This window comes from Protopterus annectens, chromosome 9.part0, assembly GCF_019279795.1.
Source record: "Protopterus annectens isolate FY-2018-M chromosome 9.part0, PAN1.0, whole genome shotgun sequence".
Taxonomy (NCBI): Eukaryota; Metazoa; Chordata; order Ceratodontiformes; family Protopteridae; genus Protopterus; species Protopterus annectens.
In genome coordinates this window covers 1,245,708,514-1,245,730,765 of record NC_056743.1, presented here as the reverse complement: position 1 = coordinate 1,245,730,765, position 22,252 = coordinate 1,245,708,514, and the positions used below count along the sequence as shown (strand labels likewise).

The window sequence follows — 22,252 nt, the reverse complement described above, 5'->3', positions numbered from 1 at the left end:
GCAGGATCTATTGTTTTGTTGGGTCAGTAGATGAGGAATTTGAGGTAATGTCCAGGCTGGGCCTTGAGACAAGGTCTTTAGGATTGGATACCAGTGCTGGCGTGGCCAGTCTGGGGCAATCAGTATCATTTTTGGCTTCTCTTGTCTGACCTTTAGGAGTACCTTGGGGAGGAGAGGCAGTGGAGGAAAGGCATATACCTTAAGGGTTTCCAGCTGAATGATAGAGCATCCACTTTCCATGCTTGTTTGTGACAAGTCCTTGTGCAGAATCTCTGTAGTTGGCAGTTGCGAGGGGAGGCAAATAGATCTATGTCTGGGCATCCCCATTTCCTTGTTATCATGCTGAAGACTTGCAGATCTAGTTTCCACTCGTGAGAGTCCATGAGGTTTCTGCTTACTTCGTTTGCCAGAGTATTTGTCTTTCCTGGCAGGAATTGTGCTTGCAGGTGCACTTGATAAGTCAATGCTGTGTTCCACAAAGTCATGGCTTGTCTGCAGAGGGGGTAGGAATGTGTGCCTCCTTGCTTGTTTATGCACCACATGACTGTAATATTGTCCGTCTTTATCAGCAGTTGTCCTGGATGGAGTAGATCCTTGAAGGCAGTCAGGGCATTTTGTACAGCTAGCATCTCTTTTTGATTGATATGAAGATGCATTTGGCTTACGGGCCATGTGCTCTGAATACATTTTCCTGCCATGTGGGCCCCCCCCAGGCATAATCTGATGCATCTGTTGTTAGTGTCTGCCTGACTGTGGGTAAAGTGAATGGCTGTCCCTTGTTGTGGTGACAGGCCTGTGCCCACTATCGAACCTCCTGTTGCAGGCAGGGAATGAGGTTAATTAATGTTTCCAGACTGCGGTAATGTTGAGTCCAAACACTTTTTAGGTACCATTGTAGCTTCCTCATATGCAGTCTTGCATATGGAATTAAATGCAGGATGCCATGAAGCCCAAGGTCTGCAGAATTTTTCTTGCAGATAACTGGGTCTTTGTTGCCATCTTTTCGAAGTAAGAAGTCAGTTGCCTTTATATGGCGTGAGATAAGCCATCTGGGCAGTTGTATTTAAGCTTGCACCCAGGAATATTATTCTCTTGAGAGGGCACTAGTTTTGATTTCTTTTCATTTACTGTGTACCCTAGGGAAATTAGTAATCTTTTTACAAACACCAGATGCTTCAGTAGAATGTCTTGGTTCTCTGCTTGAATGAGGCAGTCGTCCAAGTAGGTGTGTCTGTCTGCAAAATGCAATTACTGGTGCCAGGCATTTTGTGAAGACCCTGGGCGCAGTAGATAAGCCAAAGGGCAGTGCAGAGAATTGGTAGTGCATTGAGCCAGCTACAAATCTGAGGTATCTTCTGCAAGATTGTCTGATTGGGACATGCAGGTATGCCTCTGAGGTCCAAAGTTACAAGCCAAGCCTTCTTGCCCAGCATGGGCAGAAGCTGTGCAGCGTCAACATTTTGAATTTTGGAACGTCCAGAAAAGTGTTTAGAATAGACAGGTCCAGTATTGGTCTCCAGGCTTTGTCCTTTCTGGGTACCAAGAAAAGTCTTGAGTAAAATCCTTGTCCCTGCTCTTGCTGTGGTACTCGCCGAATAGCCCACATGTCCATGAGAGATGAAACTTGCTTTTGTGCCTCTGCCCATTGATTGTGTGGCAGGTCTGGCATACCTTTTGTCTTTGGAAGGGTGTGAAAGTGGAACCTGTAGCCCTGAGAGACTATATTCAAGACCCATTTGCCCTGGGTGATCATGTGCCAATTTTGTGCTAGCTTTCACCCTAAGGGTGCTGCCAAAAGATAAGTGCTTGGCATTGGCAGAGGAAAGTCATTGGGACTGTTTCCTATATGGCTGTGATTTGTCTTCTCCGCTTTTGGAGGTAGAAGCACCCCATTGTTTAGGCCTGTATGAGCCTTGAGGCTGGGTTCTGCCTCTAGGGCATCTGTATCTGCTTCTTTGTGGCATGTCGGACACTGGAAAGGACCAATTCTTAGAAGGCCAGTTCCTGCTAAAGCTGGGTGGCTGTACCTGTAAGAAATCCTTTACTGTCTGCATAGATTTCGCTTTATCCTCCATTTTCTTTAACACCTCTTCTGCCTTAACACCAAACAAAGTATCATGCTGTAATGGAGCATCCAATAATTTTGCTTTAACATCATCAGGCAGATTCTGTTCCTTTAACCAAGCATGCCTTCTAATGCAGGGCCGCTGTTCTGCAAGAGGCCTCCTCCAGTGATTCAAAACCACATTGCAAAATATGCTTTCCCACCTTCAGCTGCATGCAATAAATCCTGCATTTCCTTGTTTTCAGAACATCCAGAATTTGTCAGCATTTTCTGTTTTAGCAGTGACATTAAGTATTGCTGACATTTAAGCATATGAAACTGACAATTTAAAACTATTTCCCCCATCTGTCCAGTGCTCTAGAATCCCTATCAGGGGGGACAGGGCTTTTTGCAGTGGAAGCCTTGACCCCTTTGGGACCCTGAGATATAGTTTCTGGGACAGCAGCAGGGTTTTTATATAGAAATTTATGAGAATCTGGAACCCTGTAGTACCTGTCTGGCTTAATGGGTGCAGGGGGAAAAGAGTCTGGCGATAGGCCAGACTCTGAAAATACATCATCTACAATGTCTAGAACAGGTGGAATAGCAAGAGGTCTGTGCTGAGGCAGTAAAAGAAAGTTTCTGAGCCTTTTCTTAGATCCTGAGTAATCTTGGCTCTCCCAGTGAAAATGCTCCCTCATGGTATGCAGGGTTTCCCCAAAAGAATAATCCTCAGGATCAGAGGCTGAAGAAATAGATTCTTCAGCATCAAAATCCTTATAGGGAGGAAGAGAGTATCCCTGTTCTAAAGAGGAGTCAGAGGAAATGGAAACCTGATCAGAAGAATCATATTCAGCGTCTTCCCTAGGCCTCTTATCAGGAGAGGGATGGGAGCCCCTGATCAAAGTAATAAGGTCTTCGGCCATTTTAAGCATCTGTTTCTTAGGCATGGAAGTCTGTCCAGGAGAATGCTGTACTTGTTTCTTTGTCTTTAAAGCTGTTTTAGTCTTTGCCTTGGAAGCTGAGGTTGGCTTGACATATAACTGTGTAGGTCTGAAACACCCTCAGAAGCCGATGCCTGCTCAGCGGCCCCGGACCCATCTGATGGAATAGTTTCAGAGTGTTCAATACCTTGAGTATCCAGAGGCCTAGTTGCCTCCACATGGGAGTCCGAAGCGGCCTGTGGCTCTGAGGTAGCGGGTGTCAGGGGCTGCGAAAGTGCCTCACTGAGAACCGGCGACTGGTCTAGCGGAGGCCTCGTCGTCAGTTTTGGACCTCGGATGCCTGTCCTTTTCCTTGCGCTTTTTATGAACTCTGGTCGTCGTCTGTTCCGACGGCATTATATAATTAAACCTTCGGCCAAAGTAATGAAAGGCAAAATCGTACTGATGCTTAATAGTGCGTTGGTTAAATCTAGCACAAAGCCGACAGCTAGCAACGTCGTGGTCAGGGCCTAGGCAAGGAATACAGTAAGAATGAAAATCCCTATGAGGTATTTGCTTCTCACAAGAAATATAATTGTTAACTTTTTCGGACATCGGTCTGGAGCAAGAAAAAAGTTTCCCCAACGGGGTACTTAAGACTTCGGATCTGAAACTCAATTTCGAAAATCTCAGGAGTTGGCCGACCGGCACTTGCGAACTGCTTTTGCTTCGGGCACCGCGTGGCAATTAAGACTGAAGAAAATGGCGTCGGTTGCATCTTTTATACCCCTGGCGCACTAACGTCAGGGAAGAGGTGACAGCAACCGACGCCGGACCTAGACTTTGGAACTCTGGACGACTGCGGGTAGCCTGCCAGCAGGATAACCCAAGTGTAATGACTGCAACAGTGAAACACGATGAACATCAAGCAATTTACCAACAACGGTATTAAGAAATTCCCAATAAAATGGGAAAAAATACCAACAACGGCACCAAGACTACTATAAACAGTAAAAGGAAGAAAATGGAAGAGAAAGGCACTAGGCCTAGTGGGAGCAACAGCAGCAAAATATCCAAAACATTTTTAGACTACAGGGGAAGTAGGAGGAAAGAGATGAAAATATATTGAAGAAAAAGGGAAGTATTAAAGACCAAAAACTCAATCACCCAAATGTTTGAGCCACTGAAAAAAAAAATGTCTGGTCGCTGGAAGCATATGAAGTAATCCAGGGCTTGTGCGAGCATTATGAGTAAGGGCAGGAGCCTGAGCTATGGATCCAAAGTCTGAGAAGTGGCTGAAGTCAGATATGAAACCAAATGGTTGAGGAATGGATGAAAAAGACATCAAATCATAAGTTAATGCTTTTTTGCAGCTGGAACACAGGATCTGAGTTACCTAGAAACAGTAAGGCCTTAAGTTTAATTCTGGTGGCTGCCAAAAAAGCAATTAGAAAATGGAAATCAAAATCTAAACAAACTATGCTTGAACTAGTAATATTACAAAAGATATACAAGAACACAGTGGAATTTTTTAGGAAAGACTAGAAGTAAATTACATAGAAAAAAATGGAAATTATAGGAACTATACATGCAGAAAAATGTTTTGCAGAAGGAATTTGGTTTAAGAGGTCAGAAATTGAACAATTTATGTAATGTTGCTTAGACTATACCATATATAGCTATATATGCGATGTACACAGTGGATATAAAAAGTTTACACACCCCTGTTAAAATGCCAGGTTTTTGTGATATAAAAAAATGAGATCACAATAAATCATTTCAAAACTTTTCCCACCTTTAATGTCACCTATAACCTGTACAATTCAATTGAAAAACAAATCTGTTGGGGGAAAAATATAAAAAATAAAAAACGTACAATAAGCTGGTTGCATAAGTGTGCATATCCTTAAATTAATACTTTGTTGAAGCACCTTTTGATTTAGTTTCCCAATGTTGCTCCCCACCCCCTGTTTAAAGCATATGTAAATAGTTCCTGCACAGGATGCATGGCCTGTACAGCAAGACCTGGATTCAGAGACATTTGTTGAATCCACCAGTGTAACCCTTTCTTCAGACAAAGAATAGAAAGAATGAACTCCAGTGAATGAGCATGATGACACCAGAGTGTTTTCAGTTACCAGATCCCATGAACCCTAAAATTCAGAGAAACTCTCTGGATGATGACAGTGAAGTTAGAGGAAACAACTGTTGGAAGTAGGTCAGCAAAGACAGCATTTTTTTGCTGAGGGAGAAAAGTCCTTAGCCTGCAGCATAGAGAAACCTGATCCTGAGAAGGGTTGAGGGAAGTCTTGCTGCAGCTGACAGTGAACCTCAAAGCTTTGGAGCAGGGATATGGTGGTTTGGAGGTTTTGCTGCAGAATGTCTGGATGGTTTGCTTGAATAAGCAGGTTGTCCAGGTAAGAGTAAATAAGAATTCTGTAAAGTCTGCATAAGGCAATGACAGGAGCCAAGCATTTTGTGAAGGCCTTTGGAGCCGTGGAAAGTCCACAGGGCAAAGCACAAAACAGAAAATGAAAGGAAGCAACAGAAAAATGTAAGAATTTTCTGAACAGAGGGTGAATGCAGATATGAAGATATGCATCCTTGACATCTAAAGGACCAATAAAAGCCTGAAGAAGCAAGAGAGGGAACAGAGTCTGAACAGTGAGCATGCAGAAGGTGGGAACCTGAAGAAAAAGACTGAGTTAGGACAGATTTAGAATTGGTCTCCATGGACCATCTTTCCTGGGGACTAGAGACATCCTGGAATATTACCCTTTTCCTCTTTGCAGATGTGAATCTTCCTGAATGGTCCCCTGTGAGATCAAGTCTTGAAGCACCTGAGGAAAAAGAGAGAGCTGGTCTTGAGGGGATTCAGGGATGCTCATGAAAGAAGAGATGGATTTCCAAGACATGTAGCAGCCGTTCTGGATAACAGAAAGGACCCATTTGTCTGTGGCAATGGTTCTCCATGAAGAAAAAGTGAAAGAGGCACTGGGAAAGAGGAATGTTGGGGAGACAGGGCAGGTAGTCACAGACTACCTGGCTTACCAAAGGGAGGCTTTTCAGCGGAGGGTGGTTGAGATCTGGAGGAACCGTCTTGTGTCCCCTTCTTGTGAGGGAGAGGGGGAAATGCGGGTTTTCCTCCTCACAAAATGAGGTTTGGAAGGATAATTCCTCTGACTCTTTGGGAATAGGGGCACAAAAATGTGCTTCAGTTCCTGTAACCCTTTTCCTTTAAGGGATTTGAAGAGAGAAACAGCATTAGCACCACAAAGATCAGACTTGTCAAGAGGTGCATCCATAAGTCTTGCCTTAATGCCATCAAGCAAAGGCTGCAATAAGGAATATCTCCTAAGGACAGATCCAGATGCAGCTGATCTAGCAGATACCTCAGCTGTATCATAACTGCACTTTATGGAGTGTCTAGTTACTTGGGAGGAGACTATTAAGAGAGAGGAAAGCTGTGCTTTGCCAGCAGAACCAGGAAGATCTGTCAACAGCTGTGAGGCCTGAAAAAGCAGGGCCAGAAAATACTTAGACATACAAGTATGTTAATGGCCCTGAAGACCAAAGTAGAGGATGTTTACACTTTTTTTTTTTTTTTTACCTATCCACTCCATCATCTTCCTGTCTTTATCTGAGGGAAGGATAGTGGAGCGCAAAAATCTGGAAGGTCTATCTGCAGACACTGAAATCACAGCAGGATCTTCAAGGGGACATTTGAAAAGAAATTTCTGTCCTCAGGGACCTTGTAAAACATAGCTGGCCTTTTTGAGGCAGGAGGTTGTGAATCTGGGTTTTTGGACGCAGAAAGAAAAGCATCCTGAAAGGCAGATAGCACAGGTGGAATAGCTGAAGGAGAAAGGACGACCATCTGTAAGAGGTTGTAATACCTCTTCTGCACTTCTGAGACTTGGGCGCTTTCCCACTTGAAAAAGTCTCTCATCCTTGAGAGTGTTTCTCCAAATTATGTCTTCCTCAGGGGAGTCCCCACCATTGGAATCAACTTCAGGGGAAGCATAACCCAGGAAGGAGTCGATCTGTGCCGAGTAAGCCAGGGACTCGTCTAAAGATGAAGCTTCTGTTTCCTCAGAGGCCTCATGTTCCACGGCAGAACTCCTAGGCAAAGGAGGAGGAGGAGAAACTGGAGTAGCAGTTTGAACAAAGGAAAGTCTTAGTGCTAGAAAAGCATTAAGAATTCCTTGGGAATAAGTCTGCCAGTCTGGAGAAGGATCCCGAGAGGTGGAAACATGTTTTTGTTTCTTTTTAAGGGAAAGATCAACCCTAGAGCTGGGATGGATGGGTTGATATAGGCCTGGTTTCCAGTACACACATCAGACTGCCTTCAACAGCTAAGCCGGGAGAAGTAGTGTAAGGAATGCCCAATGAAGTGAGCTGCAGTTCCCCTTGCCATCCAGAACGGACATCTACAAGACCTCTGCAAACATGGTAATTTGACTCTCTTTAACCGCTTCCAAGCCGGTACCAGATGCAGGAAGATAACCAGGCACCAAACTTATCTGAAACAGCAAACACTCTGTGAGCAGACGAGCAGTAGAAGATGGTGTTCGGACTGGCAGCAGAGAAGTTCTGAGGATGCTACATGCAGATATCATTTTTATGGCCTACATCAGTTGTTATCCTATGTGCAACTTTGCACATACCTTACAGTAAAGTCTTTGGTATACTGGCCGAACGTTCGGGTCGCCTATGTGGGGAATCCCTCATGTTATGAATACTGCAACATGGGAACAGAAGGACATCTGTCAGATATACAAGCTGGTTTTTGAACTGGTAAGAAGCAGGGTTGAGTCTCACAAGGGATAATTGGTTAGGCTTACAATGGCTCGTTAGCCTAGTACTAACCTATGAACAAATTACCAATATCCACTAGACAATGCAAAAAAGCAAGGGAGTACCACAAAAAAAATGTATATTTGCTTTAACTACTAAAAAGCTTTTGATTGTGGGGACAATAAACTGTAGCAAGTTTAGACAAATGGGGATACCAAGTTATCTTAATTGCCTTCTAAGATATATGTACACAGATGAAGCAATACCTAGAACCAAATATGGAATAACTGGCAATAATGGATAACACTGGACCACACGTAGATGAAAATCCAGAACACTGAGTGACGTGGTTACACAAATTCCAGTGTTCTCAGTTATCGCATGAAACTGTTATGGACACTACATTTAATAAAAATACAAATCTTTTCACTACTGATGAGCACATCTCTCAACAGTCCGGGACACTGATTAGAAAACTTAACACTGAATGTGTAACATGCTTTTCAAATCTGGAACAGTGAGGAACATGGACTTTAAGACTCAAAATGAGGAACATTCCTCATAATTAGATCTCGAGAGGCATGAGTAAGAATAATGGGTTTTCTACCAATTCTTTTTAGCTTTGCCTCTATTTATTGAGCAAAGAAGTTGAGAGCTGTGGCCGAGATGATATGCCGCAGCTCATAGTTATGCAACTACCTTGACGTTCTGACAGCTACATAAAAAAAACTGATGTGGTCCAGTGTTCTCCATTATCGCCGAATAACTGACTGGTTCAAAGACTGAACACTGTGAAAAGGCTGCCTGCATATTGTCACTGCAATTAAATTCATACTCTAAACATATCATGACAAAAGTCAAGTTTGATAAATCAGACACTAGAATCAAAACTTCCAGGAGAAAAAAAATTAATGATCACAAGTAAGCAAACAATACCACTCTGATAAATGAAAATGAGGGAGCGGAGGAAACGGATAAGAACAATGAAAGTTATAAGTGCAAAAATGTTGGTTTGCTATTTAACATTAAAGAAAATTATAAGGTCATCTAGTCCTATCAATTCTTTGCAGACAAAAAGGTAAGACGAGAAAGCAGTGACAATTCAGTTTCCTGTGCTCAAATCTTCTTTTTCTTTTGGCTGTTCCCATTAGGGGTCACCACAGCGATCATCGGTTTCCATTTCTTCTTGTCCTCTGTAACTTGGTCTGTCACACCAACCACCTGCATGTCCTCTCTCACCACATCTATAAACAGTACCTTAGGCCTTTTCTCTTTTCTTCTTACCTGGCAGCTTCATCCTTAGCATCCTTTTCCCAATATACCCAGCATCCCTTCTCAGCACATGTCCAAACTAAAGCAATCTCACCTCTCTGGCTTTGTCTCCAAACTGGGCTGTCCCCTCTAATATACTTGTTCCTAATCCTGTCTACACTCGTCACACCCAGTGCAAATCTTAACATCTGTAACTCTGCCACATCCAGCTCTGACTAACTTTTTGTCAATGCCACTGTCTCCAAACCATACAACATAGCTGGTCTCACTACCCTCTTTGTAGACCTTCCCTTTCACTCTTACTGGTACTAGTCTGTCACAGATCACTCCTGTCACTCTTCACCTACTTCACCCTGCCTGTACTCTCTTCTTCACCTCTCTTCCACACTCACCATTAATCTGAACTGTTGATCCCAAGTATTTAAACTCATCCACCTTCGCCAACTCTACCCCCTGCATCCTCACCATTCCTCTATCATCCCACTCATTCACACACACACATATTCTGTCTTAGTCCTGCTGACCTTCACTCCGTTCCTCTCCAGAGCACATCTCCACCTCTCCAGGGTCTCCTTAACCTGTTCCCTACTCTCATTACATATCACAATGTCATCTGCAAAAATCATAGCTCATGGGGACTCCTGTCTGATCTCGTCTGTCAACCTGTCCATCACCACTGCAAATAAGAAAGGGCTCACAGCTGATCCTTGATGTAATCCCACCTCCACCTTAAATGCATCTGTCACTCCCACTGCAGATCTCACTGATGTCACACTACCCTTGTACATATCCTGTACCACTCTTACATACTTCTCTGCCACTCCCAACTTCCTCATACAATACCACAATTCCTCTCTAGGCACCCTGTTATATGCTTTCTCTTAGTCCACAAAGACACAATGCAACTCCTTCTGACCTTCTCTGTACTTCTCCATCAACACTCTCGCATATGTACTGCTCTTTCCTGGCATGATTAGTGATCAGCAGTATGGTTTCATCACCTCGTTTCATCACCTCCCTTTTTAACCTAGCTTCCAGTTCTCTATACTAAAATTTCGTGTTGTGACTGATCAATTTTATCCCTCTGTAGTTACTACAGCTCTCAACATCACCCTTCTTAAAAATCGGTACCAAAACACTTTCTCCACTCCTTAGGCATCCTCTCACTTTCCAAGATTTCATTAAACAATCTGGTTAAAAATTCCACTGTCATTTCTCCTAAACACCTCCAAGCTTCCACAGGTATGCCATCTGGACCAACATCCTTTCCATTCTTCATCCTCTTCATAGCTATCCTTACTTCCTCCTTGCTAATCCATTGCACTTCCTGATTCACTATCCCCACATCATCCAACCTTCTCTCTCTCTCATTCTATTCATTCATCAGCCCCTCAAAGTACTCTTTCCATCTGTTCAACACACTCCTTGCTTGTGAGTACGTTTCCCTCATTATCCTTTATCACCCTTACCTGCTGCACATCTTTCCTAGCTCAGTCCCACTGTCTAGCCAGTCGGTACAGGTCCTTTTCTCCCTCCTTAGTGTCCAACCTTTCATACAACTCTCAATACGCCTTATCCTTAAGCCTTTGCCACCCCTCTCTTTGCCATGCACCTCATCTCCTTATACTCCCGCCTACTTTCTTCATCTCTCTGACAATTTCACCTCTTTGCCAATCTCTTTCTCTGTATACTCTCCTGTACTTCCTCATTCCAGAACCAGATCTCCTTGTCCTCCCTTCCTCTGTCCAGATGTCACACTAAGCACCTTTTTAGCAGTCTCCCTTACTAGCTCTGCTGTAGTTACCCAGCTATTTGGTAACTCTTCACTGCCATCCAGTGCCTGTCTTAACCCTTCCCTGAACACCACCTCACAATCACCCTTTTTCAATTTCCACCATCTGATCCTTGGTGCTGCCCTCACACTCCTCCTCCTCCTCTTCTTCTTCTTGATCACCAACATCATTCTACAGACCACCATTTCTGCCTAACTACACTTTCCCCCATCACCACTTTACAGTCTCCAATCTCCTTCAAACTGGCCCTCCTGCATAGGATATAATCCACCTGTGTGCATCTCCCTCCACTCTTGTATGTCACCCTATGCTCCTCCCTCTTGTTAAAATGCATATTCACCACAGCCATATCCATCCTTTTTGCAAAATCTACTACCATCTGATCTTCTGCATTCCTTTCCTTAACACCATACCTACCCTATCACTTCCTCATCTCCTCTGTTCCCTTCACCAACATGCCCACTGAAATCTGCTCCGATCACCACTCTCTCACCCTTGGGTACAGTCATTACCACTTCATCCAACTCAATCCAAAATTTTTCTCTCTCATCCATCGCACACCCAACTTGCGGAGCATGTGCACTAACATTCATCATTACACCATCAATTTCCAGCTTCATTAACATCACTCTAGCCGGCACTCTTTTCACCTCCAAAACACTCTTGGCATAGTGTTCCTTCATGGTAACCCCTACCCCATTTCTCCTCACATCCACACCATGACAGAACAATTTGAACCCGCCTCCAATACACCTGGCTTTACTTCCCTTCCATCTGGTCTCTTGCACATACAATATAACAACCTTCCTTCTGTCCATCAAATCAGCTAGCTCTCTCCCTGTACCACTCATGCTGTCAACATTCAAAGTTCCTACCCTCACTACCACACTCTTAACCTTTCTCCTCTCTTCGGGCATGCCCTCCCCTTCTTCCCCTCCTTTGGCCAACAGTAGCCTAATTTCCGCCAGCACCTTGTTGGCTAACAGTACTGGTGGCGGTTGTTAACCCGAGCCTCGACTTGATCCAGTATATAAATCTGTACTGTTTTCCACATATCTCATTTGGCAAATGTTTTATGCCGGATGCCCTTCCTGACGCAACCCTCCCCATTTATCCGGGCTTGGGACCGGCACAAAGAAATGCACTGGCTTGTGCATCCCCAGTGGCTGGGTTTTTCCTGTGCTCAAATATCTATGCAAATTGTGACTGCAGCCATGAAATACAAGACACTTGTTTCTTGATAGAAAAGCCATGCTAACTTTGGATAAGATTAAAGAGCTAAGACATATGTCAACAAAGGCACCTACAAGTCAAAGTCATGATCTTCCAAGTAATAACATACATTTACATGCCTGTTAGACAACAAGCAATGTTGCACAACAGAAAAATCAATGCTTCTGAAATGTGACACTGGGGAAAACTTGAGAATTCTGTGGACTGCAAGAAAATCAAACCCATCAACACTTAGTATGATAAATCTACATTCAGATCTCTACAAAAGAGCAGACTGCTGACCAAAATGTATAAAAGTAAAAAACTCAAAACACGAACATATTGCAAAGAAAGGATTCACTGAAGAGGGCAATGAAACTAATAAAGATGGAACAAAAAAGGGGAGGAGCTGCCAAGGTGAATTAAGACACAGCATAACTGAAGTAATGAATACGAACTTGCAAGACCTTAAGACAGATAGGCCTGGTGTGCTAAAGGCTGGGGTGTCACAGAGTACACCCTCAACTAAACCACAACAGGGAAATGATACAAAAAAGCAACACAAATCCAAACATAAGCCATTATGTTTAAACTGGGTTTGTTTCTTTACAATTTTAAGGGTTCCATAACTTCATACCTCCATAGTATTCAGCAGAAACAACCAGCACACATTCAGAAATAACATATTCCATTCTTTTGCAAAACTCACAGATGTGCCAAGGAGTCCCTGCTTACGGTACTTGCTTTAAGCAGTTTTACTAAAATTAAACTCTGGCATGATACATTTACTACTAAAAGCAATTGGCTACAAAAAAGTGGTTGAAATAAGGTATTCCAAAAGACACTTCCATGAAACAGAAGAAACATGCATTACTATCAGTCTGGTCTTTACTTACTTTTGCACCTTTGGATACTTCATATCACTGATGGCATTTGTGGATTCTGTTTGTTCCTCCTTCAAGTGTCTTGGCCACATATTATCTACCCAATCAATCAAATCAACCTGCCAAAAAAACAAAAGCTTGATACAGTGGCATTCCCTCCACATTTTATTAACAACCAATGAATTTAATGGCAAACTACATCCAGAAAACACCATGACAGCTTTATCTTTAAGCAGTACTGATCTCTACATTTTAAGTGCTATTTTGTATCTTGCACCTCTAAACAGCCTTATGGGACTTCTAACCTGATGGCAATATTTTAAAGTCTGTCCACTTCTCCCATAAAGCAATTACTGTCACAACATAACACAAATTCCAGGTGTGTTGCCTCTGCAACCACAATACAACAGCAGTGCTATTAACAGTATAGCTGTGCAAGCACACACTGCAATGGCATACAACAGCAGTACTATTAATACTACAACTGTGTAAGCATACTCTGCAATTGCATAAAACAGCAGTGCTATTAACAGTAGAGCTGTGTAAGCATACTCTGCAATAGCATACAACGGCAGTGCTACTAACATATAGCTGTGTAAGAATACTCACCATAACTGTAGCTGTTTAAACAGAAGAAACTCTTTTGCAGTATCCATTTGAATCTTTGAGCATCAGTTTTAAGGGTGAGGCAATAGTAGCACTTGCACTCCCTGAAATAACAATAGGGTTTAATAAGGAGGATACATGAAGTAGTACAGGCAAAAATTAAACTGGAAGAGTTCCTCTCTGACGTGCTGTTTGTACACAGAAACTAGACAGGAATTTCCTCTTTCAATACTATTAATTGCTTTATATTTAGAACCTTGGTAAGGATTTACAAATACAAGGACATAACTAGTATGTTACTAAAAAAAAGCTTTATTTGCAGATATTATATTGTAATGGATAAATCCAGAAAAGAACATTTTAGTTTTGTGGAACGTTTTGGGACAATTTCAAGCCTTTTCAACATAAAATAAACAAGGATTAAAGGTTATAGTGGTTAACTTCATACCCATGCATCAATTGATTCAGCAAACCCATACTTAGGGGGAACATAAGATGAAGTACTTGGAATCCTTAGTAATCAGTACCATCTGTTATGGCAGCTAATGATATGTGGGAAAGAAACCAAACAAATGAGAAAGCAAAAACTAAAACTGAAAGCTTTTGATTATAATCAAGGACAGTAAGAAACAAACAGTAAAAGTTTTTATTCCCCGTAGTTTTATATACAAGGGTGGCAAATTGTTATCACAAATAGGAATGGTGTGATAATAAAGAGATGAAGGAATTTATTTAAGAGAAGAGGAGGGAAGAGTTAAGTGGGACAAGCAGATTCATCCCACAGGGAAAGGTGGTTTAGGGTTACCTGATTTGAAGGGGTATTTTACAGCTATGCAGTTGTCTCTGCACAAATTTCAAGCAGAATGCTAGAAATCAAACTGGAAAAAGGATGCTGATGAAACAGGGAGGGAAACTCAGTACACATGGGATTTTGTGCACAAGTCCTTAAGGAAAATAACCACCATACAGAATATTATATCATAAAGTCACAAGAATTAGGCCAGTACAGGAATGCAGAAAGAACATTTTTTTAATAAATCAGTGATTGGGGTACAAAAAATAGACAAGGTTGGAATTTAATGGCGAATTTAATGGCGAATATCAGCATAAGTATTGGGAGCAAATAACTTTGGAGGAAAAGGTAATACAGTGGGATGAAGTCAAGCATACATTTGAAATGCACATTACAGACTGCCTTCCCTATCTGGAAGTGACAGTACACGCAAACAGAAAGGGCTAGGGGAGTGCAAAGTTAAAAAAATAGCTCTAGTAGAGAATTTAGTTGAGTCAAAAACAAACCGCTGTTAAAGGCGCAGTTAGTAGTGTATATAAAATACTGAATGCTAACTAACAGATGAAGCTAGAAAAGACTGGGAAAGAAAATGTAAAGGCAATTTACAGAGGGACAATGGGAAGAAATCTGTAAAGCTCCCGAGTATTCAACAAAGTCAAAAACGTTTAGAATTTCTGTGTGGAAGTTTATGCATATGTAATTTTATACCCAAAGTAAACTTCTGAGGATTTTCTCTCTGGAATACAGCAAATGCTAGAGGAGTGATGGAAAAGTCAGAGGTAATTCAGAAAATGTTTTTTTGGGAATGTTAATGGGTTAGCAGACTACTTAAAGATTCACTACAAGTGACGTTAAAGGCATGCAGGTAGGTGCGAGCGTGAATGGGTGGCATGCCTTCGTTGAAGGTTGGGCGTCGGGCTGGCAACTCTGCACCATAAAATCCACTGCCAATCATGAGCAGACCGGAGTTCTGCTGTGGCGACCCCTAACCGGGAAACGCCGAAAGACATACGTATACTACAAAATAGTTTGACAGAAATGGTGGAAGAACAAATGGTTGTAATTAAAGAAATTTTTTAAGCTGGGATACAGTATATGAACTGTGTAGACACAAGGCCTTACTAAGTTTAATACTGGCTATCAAAAGAAAAAAATTACTAAAAAATGGAAATCATAACCTAGTCAGAACAGAAAGGAAGTTTTGGATACTGGAAAGGGGAGAAAAAAACTGAAGGTTGAATATTTAGAAAACACATTTCATAGAAATAAATAGAATTTGTGAAAACAGTACACACAGTATAATGATCTGGAGTAGGAAAGTACAGTTGTGTACACTTACCATAAATGTAGATGTTTGAGTGTATTCACTGTTGCAGTCATCACACTTGGGTTATCTGCTTGCAGGTAGCCCTCAGTCGGCCCGAATACCAGAGTCTAGGGATTTCGGTCTCGGATGCTGTCACCTCTTCCATTACGTCAGCTCGTCAAGGGTATAAAACATGCAGCCGATGCCATTACATCAGTTTTTCTTGCCCCAGATGTCAGGAGTCCCCAAAATAGGAAACAATTACATGGTGTGGAACACCTCCAGTAAAAAGTAAATACCATAGCTATAAGATATGGCCAAAAAGAGGATAGGTAGAAAGCATAGAAAAGTCAGGGGGGCTGGAGGGAGGGTAAAGTACAGTTTTGTACCTACCATAAATGTAGATGTTCGAGTGGTTATGCTGCTGCAGTCATCACACTTGGGTTATCCTGCCATCAGGCGGTCCCTGCAGTCGGCCTGAATTCCAAAGCCTTGGTCCGGCGTCGGTTGTCGTTGCTTCTTCCCTGATGTCAGTACGGCAGGGGTATAAAAGAGGCAGGCAGCAGACGCCATTTTCTTCAGTTTTTCTTGCCCCAGATGTCAGGTGCCCCAAACTAAGAAGGCAAAATAACAAACTTGCAAAACATACCTGAGTGTAAAACAATAGTAGTAGCTGTTAGCAAATACACCATATAGACATGCATCCCAAAGGTAGATGTACCTGGAGGTATAATAAAAGCCTTGTTAGGTAGAGGGGATGGAGGGAGGGTAACCTGGACTGCAGCAGCATAACCACTCGAACATCTACATTTATGGTAGGTACAAAACTGTATTATGTTCATCGTGCTATGCTGCTGCAGTCATCACACTTGGGTAGAGTCCCAAAGCTATGGTTGGGTGGTAGGAACTAAACTGGGTTAGGTGCAGCTAGGATGCCCTGCAGAACTGCAGTGGCAAACCCAGCTCTGGTTTTTGAGTAGAGAGGAAGGTGGTAATGCTTGGTGAAGGTGTGCACTGAACTCCAGGTAGCTGCCTCCAGAATGTCCTTGGTTGGGACTCCTCAGAGGAAGGCTGCTCAGGTTGCTGTAGCCCTGGTAGAGTGAGACCTAATACTAACAGGTACTGCTTTCCCATGGTGTGAGTAGCAAAAGTGGATGCAATGAGCTATCCATTTGGAGATGGTCTGTTTTGAAATAGCCTTTCCTTCTGAGCCTGGTGCATAGGACACAAGGAGTTTATCAGATTTTCTGAAGGCCTTAGTCCTGTCCAAATAGTAACATAACTGTCTGTGAATGTCCAAAGAGTGAAGGAGTCTCTCTCCTTTATTCTGTGGGTTTGGGTAAAAGGTGGGCAAGTGTATGGTCTGATTGAAAGCCACGCTGGATATTACCTTTGGCATGAAGGAAGGATTGGTGTGCAAAGATACTCTGTCCTGATGGAAAACGATGAAAGGTTCCACTGCCATAAGAGCCTGCAGTTCTGAGACTCTGCGTGCTGAGGTGATAGCCAGCAGCAGGGCTGTTTTTCCATGACAAAAATTGAAGCTCTGCTGAAAAGGTTGGTTCGAAAGGAAGAAGTGTTAATTTTTCCAGTACAAAATTTAGATCCCAAGTTGGAGTTGATGGTTTTCTGGGGGGGGGGTCTTATATTTTTTGCCCCTCTGAGAAACTGCCTTAGCAAAGGATGAGAGAAAATGGGAGGAATCGTATCATCCACACTACATCGACCAGGAACCAAAAACCAAAGTGGAAACGGCTACTATAAAGGCCGTCTTCCAAAAACTCCACACCTCCAATAACTCCACCAAATGTACCAGGGTCTACCACCGTTGTTAGTGCGAAATACTTTTAACAAATACACTCGAAAAATCAACAATGTCCGATTAATAACAGAAATATCAGTATGGATTTAGCGCTTTCGTCTCCCACTGGAGACCTCTTCAGAATCAATGCGTAAAAAAATCTTGATTCCTTATATAGTACCCATAGTTCCATTAATTAAATAATTAGTGATTCCAATTAACTAAAATTACACGTATAATCGTGTTTACTAGTATACGTATATTTAAAAAACACACAATGGACGCTTACAGACATCCATTAAACAAATAAAATGATATGCACATAAATACCTAGTAAACAAATATTAAATATATAATAACATGCATACGTGCGTATAAAATAATACGATATAGCATGAAGTGAGAATGGTGTAAAGTAAAATAATAATTATAGAATAAAATAATAATGATAATAAAAAATGTTGATGAAATTGTTAATAGTATAAAATAAACAAACTAAACTGAATGGGGCTGGCTTACTGCTTGAATTCACTATAAAACCTACTCATAGAAGCAATACTTCATGTCAATACATTAATATATTTTACACTTCAAACCTATTCTTTCCTTGTATGTTTACCTACAAACTCATATACCTAAGAATAATGTAAATCCACATCTAAATATGTATGTATGTGTAATGATTAAAAAATTAATTTTTTTTTTAAAAGTATGTATGTGTAATTATAAATTCATGTTAATGTTATTAAATACAACTCTATGCATATGTAAACTAGAAGTTAATACCCATATGTAATCCATATAAAATATATAAAAAAAATCAAGTATAAAATAAGTACTATAAATATAATATCCCATAAATATTGTGATTATAAAAAACTATATATACTTATAGCACCCCAAATAGTACTATAAGTTGTTTAAAAACAGTAAAGTAATAAAATAAAATAACTCACTGTAACAATATATTTAAATAAATGTTAAAATACCAATGAATAAACCGTAAGAACACACAAACACCGAGTGTTAATATTACTGTGGGTGACTGTTGGGGAAAGAATATTAGGGGAAAGAATATTGGATATGAATAGAATAAAGTATTATTGAATATTGTTAAATATTAAACATTAAATATTAAATAATGTTAAAAAATACATGTATATAAAAAAATATATACATATATATATGTATATTATATTGTTAAAAAATATATATATTATTAAAAAAAGTATATTTGTATATTATTAAAAGAGGCAAATATTAAATAGGTGTTAATTTCTCTTTGGGTCTTCTGCTAGTAACTTAAGGGCGGGTGTAATGGAGACATGATCATTCAACCCCTTACCAAAACAGGCATCCATTTTCAATTGCAAAATCATTTCCCTGTATTCTAATCTTGTCTCCCAATCCCCGCCCCTTTCCCTATGTTCCACTTTTTCCAACACCCAAAATTTAAAATCAGCCTGCTGACATGTTATCGAATGTCTATACAATGCGTTGTTCACATCCTTTTTGTTAATATCCCTCATATGCTCGTATATTCTCTTCCTTAAATGCCTAACTGTTTTCCCCACATAAAATGCCCAACAATATTTACAAAATGCTAAATAAATCACCCCTTTCGTATAGCAACTGCTATATCTCTTGGATTTCAGGGTCATTCTTAAGCTCGGGATCCACACACTTTTCGTATCCGCCATAAACGAACATTGAGAACATCTCCCACACCTAAATGTACCAATTCTAATGGATACAGTTTCACATGCCACTATATTTTTCTTTCTCAAAAATATTCTTTAAATTTTGATTCCTTCTATAAGTCAGTTTGTCCTGAAAAACTGTCACTCTAGTGGGCAAAGTTTTAAAAAACTCCCATGTGTCGTTAATGCATTTCTTGAGCCATTTTATACCTTTGAAATAAGTTAGTTAAAAATGGATTAGTGGCTAACGTGTTAACCATATTTCTCCTTCCATCATTGACATCTACTGTATTGATCACTTCTCTATATAGTAGGGGTCTATATATTGGGTTTCTCTTTTGTCAATGACATTTTGTTTCACCTTCTTAAGGTCCACAGGGTACCCCCTCTCCTGAAACATATTTTGTAGTTTATCCACCTCTAGGAGAAAATAGTCTTTCAGATGTCATCCTTGCTATTCTTATCATTTGACCTTTTACAATACTCTTTTTTTAATAAATCAGGGTGGTCACTGTCAAAGTGCAAATAAGTGTTGGAGTGATATTTTTTCCTATAAATCATAGATTTATACTTGTTCGAGGCGTAATCCTTTTGTAACTTACTATCTAAAAAGTTGATTTCATGTTTATTAATGTCATGTGTGAACTTTAAAAAAATAGTGGTATTATTGATGTACATTATAAAATCCTCTATAAGGTCCTTCAGGTCCATTCCATACAATAAAAATACCATCCAAAAATCAGTAGTAACTATTTTACATATTTAATAAATTCACTTCAAAACAAATACTGCTTTTCCCAGTATAACATTACTATGTTCGCGTATAAAGGGGCACAAGCCGAACCCATAGCTACTCCTAGTTTTTGGTGGTACACATCCCCTTGAAAAAATATATAATTATTTTTTAACACCAAGTCCACACATTCCAGTATCAATCTAAATTCATCATTTGTCACCAAATTCATCTCCAGTATCATCTCCTCAAACCATTCCATACCAATACTGTGTGGTATGACCGAAAACAAGTCCTTAACATCAACTGTTACAAATGTACTATCTCGGTTATATGGATCATTGCCCAATTTTTGCAAAAAATCCCATGAATCAGCCAATATGTGTGTATATTTAGTGTGAAATTTTTTTAGCTTAGTATCAATGTATATAGCTAGTGGTTGGGTCTTGGATCCTTGAGATGACACTATAGGCCTCATCGGGGGATCTACCACATTTTTATGGGTCTTGGGAATAACAAATAGGGACGGAATTATTGGTTTATCATCCTTCAGAAAATTGTATAACGGACTGTCAATAAGGCCCTGTAACAAATTATCTTCTAGGGTATAATCAATTTTCCTATAGGCTATATTTATTTCATTTCTAGAAACCAATGTATATGTACTATCATTATTTAAAATTTCCAACATCCTATTTGTATAGTCCCACTGATCCATAATAACCACTCCCCCACCTTTATCTGGTTTCATTACACGAATCCTACAATTTTCTCCTAGTTCATACAACAAACTGCATTCTTCTTTCGTTAAATTACTACCATATACCTGTTTGTTTTGTTTGTATTCAGTTCTGATTTTTTTAATAAGAGTAGTCTTAAAATGTAAAATGTCCTGATGAAGTGGGGGGTTATAAGTACTTCCTCCTCTGTAACTTATTAACCACAATGTTGCTCGTGTTGTCTTGTTTGAAAATGTGCTTAAAATTCAACTTCCTAGTAAAGGTTATAATATCAAGAATAATATTTTCTATTCCTGGTTTTTTAACTGGCACAAAGGTAAATCCTTGATAAATAGTTTGAAATATACATCATTAATAATAACATCTGAATAGTTAAAAATGTTAAAACCTTTAAATGAGTGAATGATAGATCGAACAATTTCATCAGGGCACAATTCCGTATTGTTATCCAAGCCTGTGTTACTGTTAGCTATTATCTGTAAGTTCTCCTTGTGTACCGTTGTTGGTGCTGACTCTCTACTATCTGTGCATAGGAAGGTTGTTGTTGGGCCCGGTTCCTCAGTCTCTCTGACCTCCTCGGGCCTTCCACATCTAAAGGGATCCCCTCCCTAGAGGTATTTCTTTGGTCATCATAAAACTCCTGTTCATAGGATTGGTGTAAGTTTTGTCCCTGATAATTGTTGTTACCCCTATACTTGTTAACTCCATAGTGCGTGTGTTTGTAAGATTTGTGTGTATTCACTACTCCATAATTCCTAAATTCTAAGTCCTGCCGATTACTACCAGAGTTAGGAATGTATGCTGTCCCACATTTATATTCATTCAAGTCCCTTTCAAGCTTAGATAATTTACGGTTATAACTTCGTGTTACAGTGTTATCTACATCATAAAGTGTTCTTGTAAAAACTGTTTTATATTCTTCAACAGAAAAAAAGTAAATCCTTATTAATTTCTTTAAATAATCTTTCTTTCTTGTCTAACTCCATCCTATTTTCATTAAAGTTAATGAGTATTTTAAGCATAGCCAGCCCACATTCATTAAAAACATTGCTAATACTTTTAAACAATTCACCATCCATATCGTCATAAACATTATTGGGAAATTTTTGAATCCTGAGACCCTTCGGGACAATTTTGTCCTTCAAGCATTGGTTGAAATACCAGTTTTCCACAGTCAAGTTTTTATATCTCATAAGCAATGATTTAAAGACTTTGCACTTCTCTTTATAGCCCATACTACGTGTGCCATCACCATCCTGTGTATTGTTCGTTTTGACAAAAGATTTGTTCAACCAGGCATTAAAGTCAATATTGTCATATTTCGAGAAATTGTTATTGTTATTAGATGTACCAGTACCTGGTCGCCCTCTGTCCTGGTAGTGTCCATTGCCTGAGCGATTATTTCCAAAATTGTTTCCGAAGTTGTTGGCCCGGACTTCAGTTCTCCTCGACACTCCATTAGACTAATTTCTGGCGTCTGACGTCATATCCGCGTTAACACGGATCCGAGGACTACTTTGCGCACAAGGTATTTAGTTCCCCGTGTCACCTGGGGAATTAGTAGATTGTGAGTGGTTCTGGATCACTCGAACCAATTCACTCAATAAGCTGGACCCATCCATATAGTAGGTAGGAGCGGAAGGTATTG

At 40.4% G+C, this 22,252-nt stretch overlaps 1 protein-coding gene across 1 annotated transcript in view; it reads right to left on the bottom strand.

The window, feature by feature from the left end:
- LOC122810646 (lysine-specific demethylase 2A-like) overlaps positions 1–22,252 on the bottom strand; it is a 1,654,939-nt gene that overhangs the window by 1,395,235 nt on the left and 237,452 nt on the right. The window contains exon 8 of the mRNA XM_044082219.1: positions 12,938–13,044. Coding sequence (XP_043938154.1) covers positions 12,938–13,044 — 107 coding nt within the window. The remainder of the gene's footprint in view (positions 1–12,937; positions 13,045–22,252) is intronic.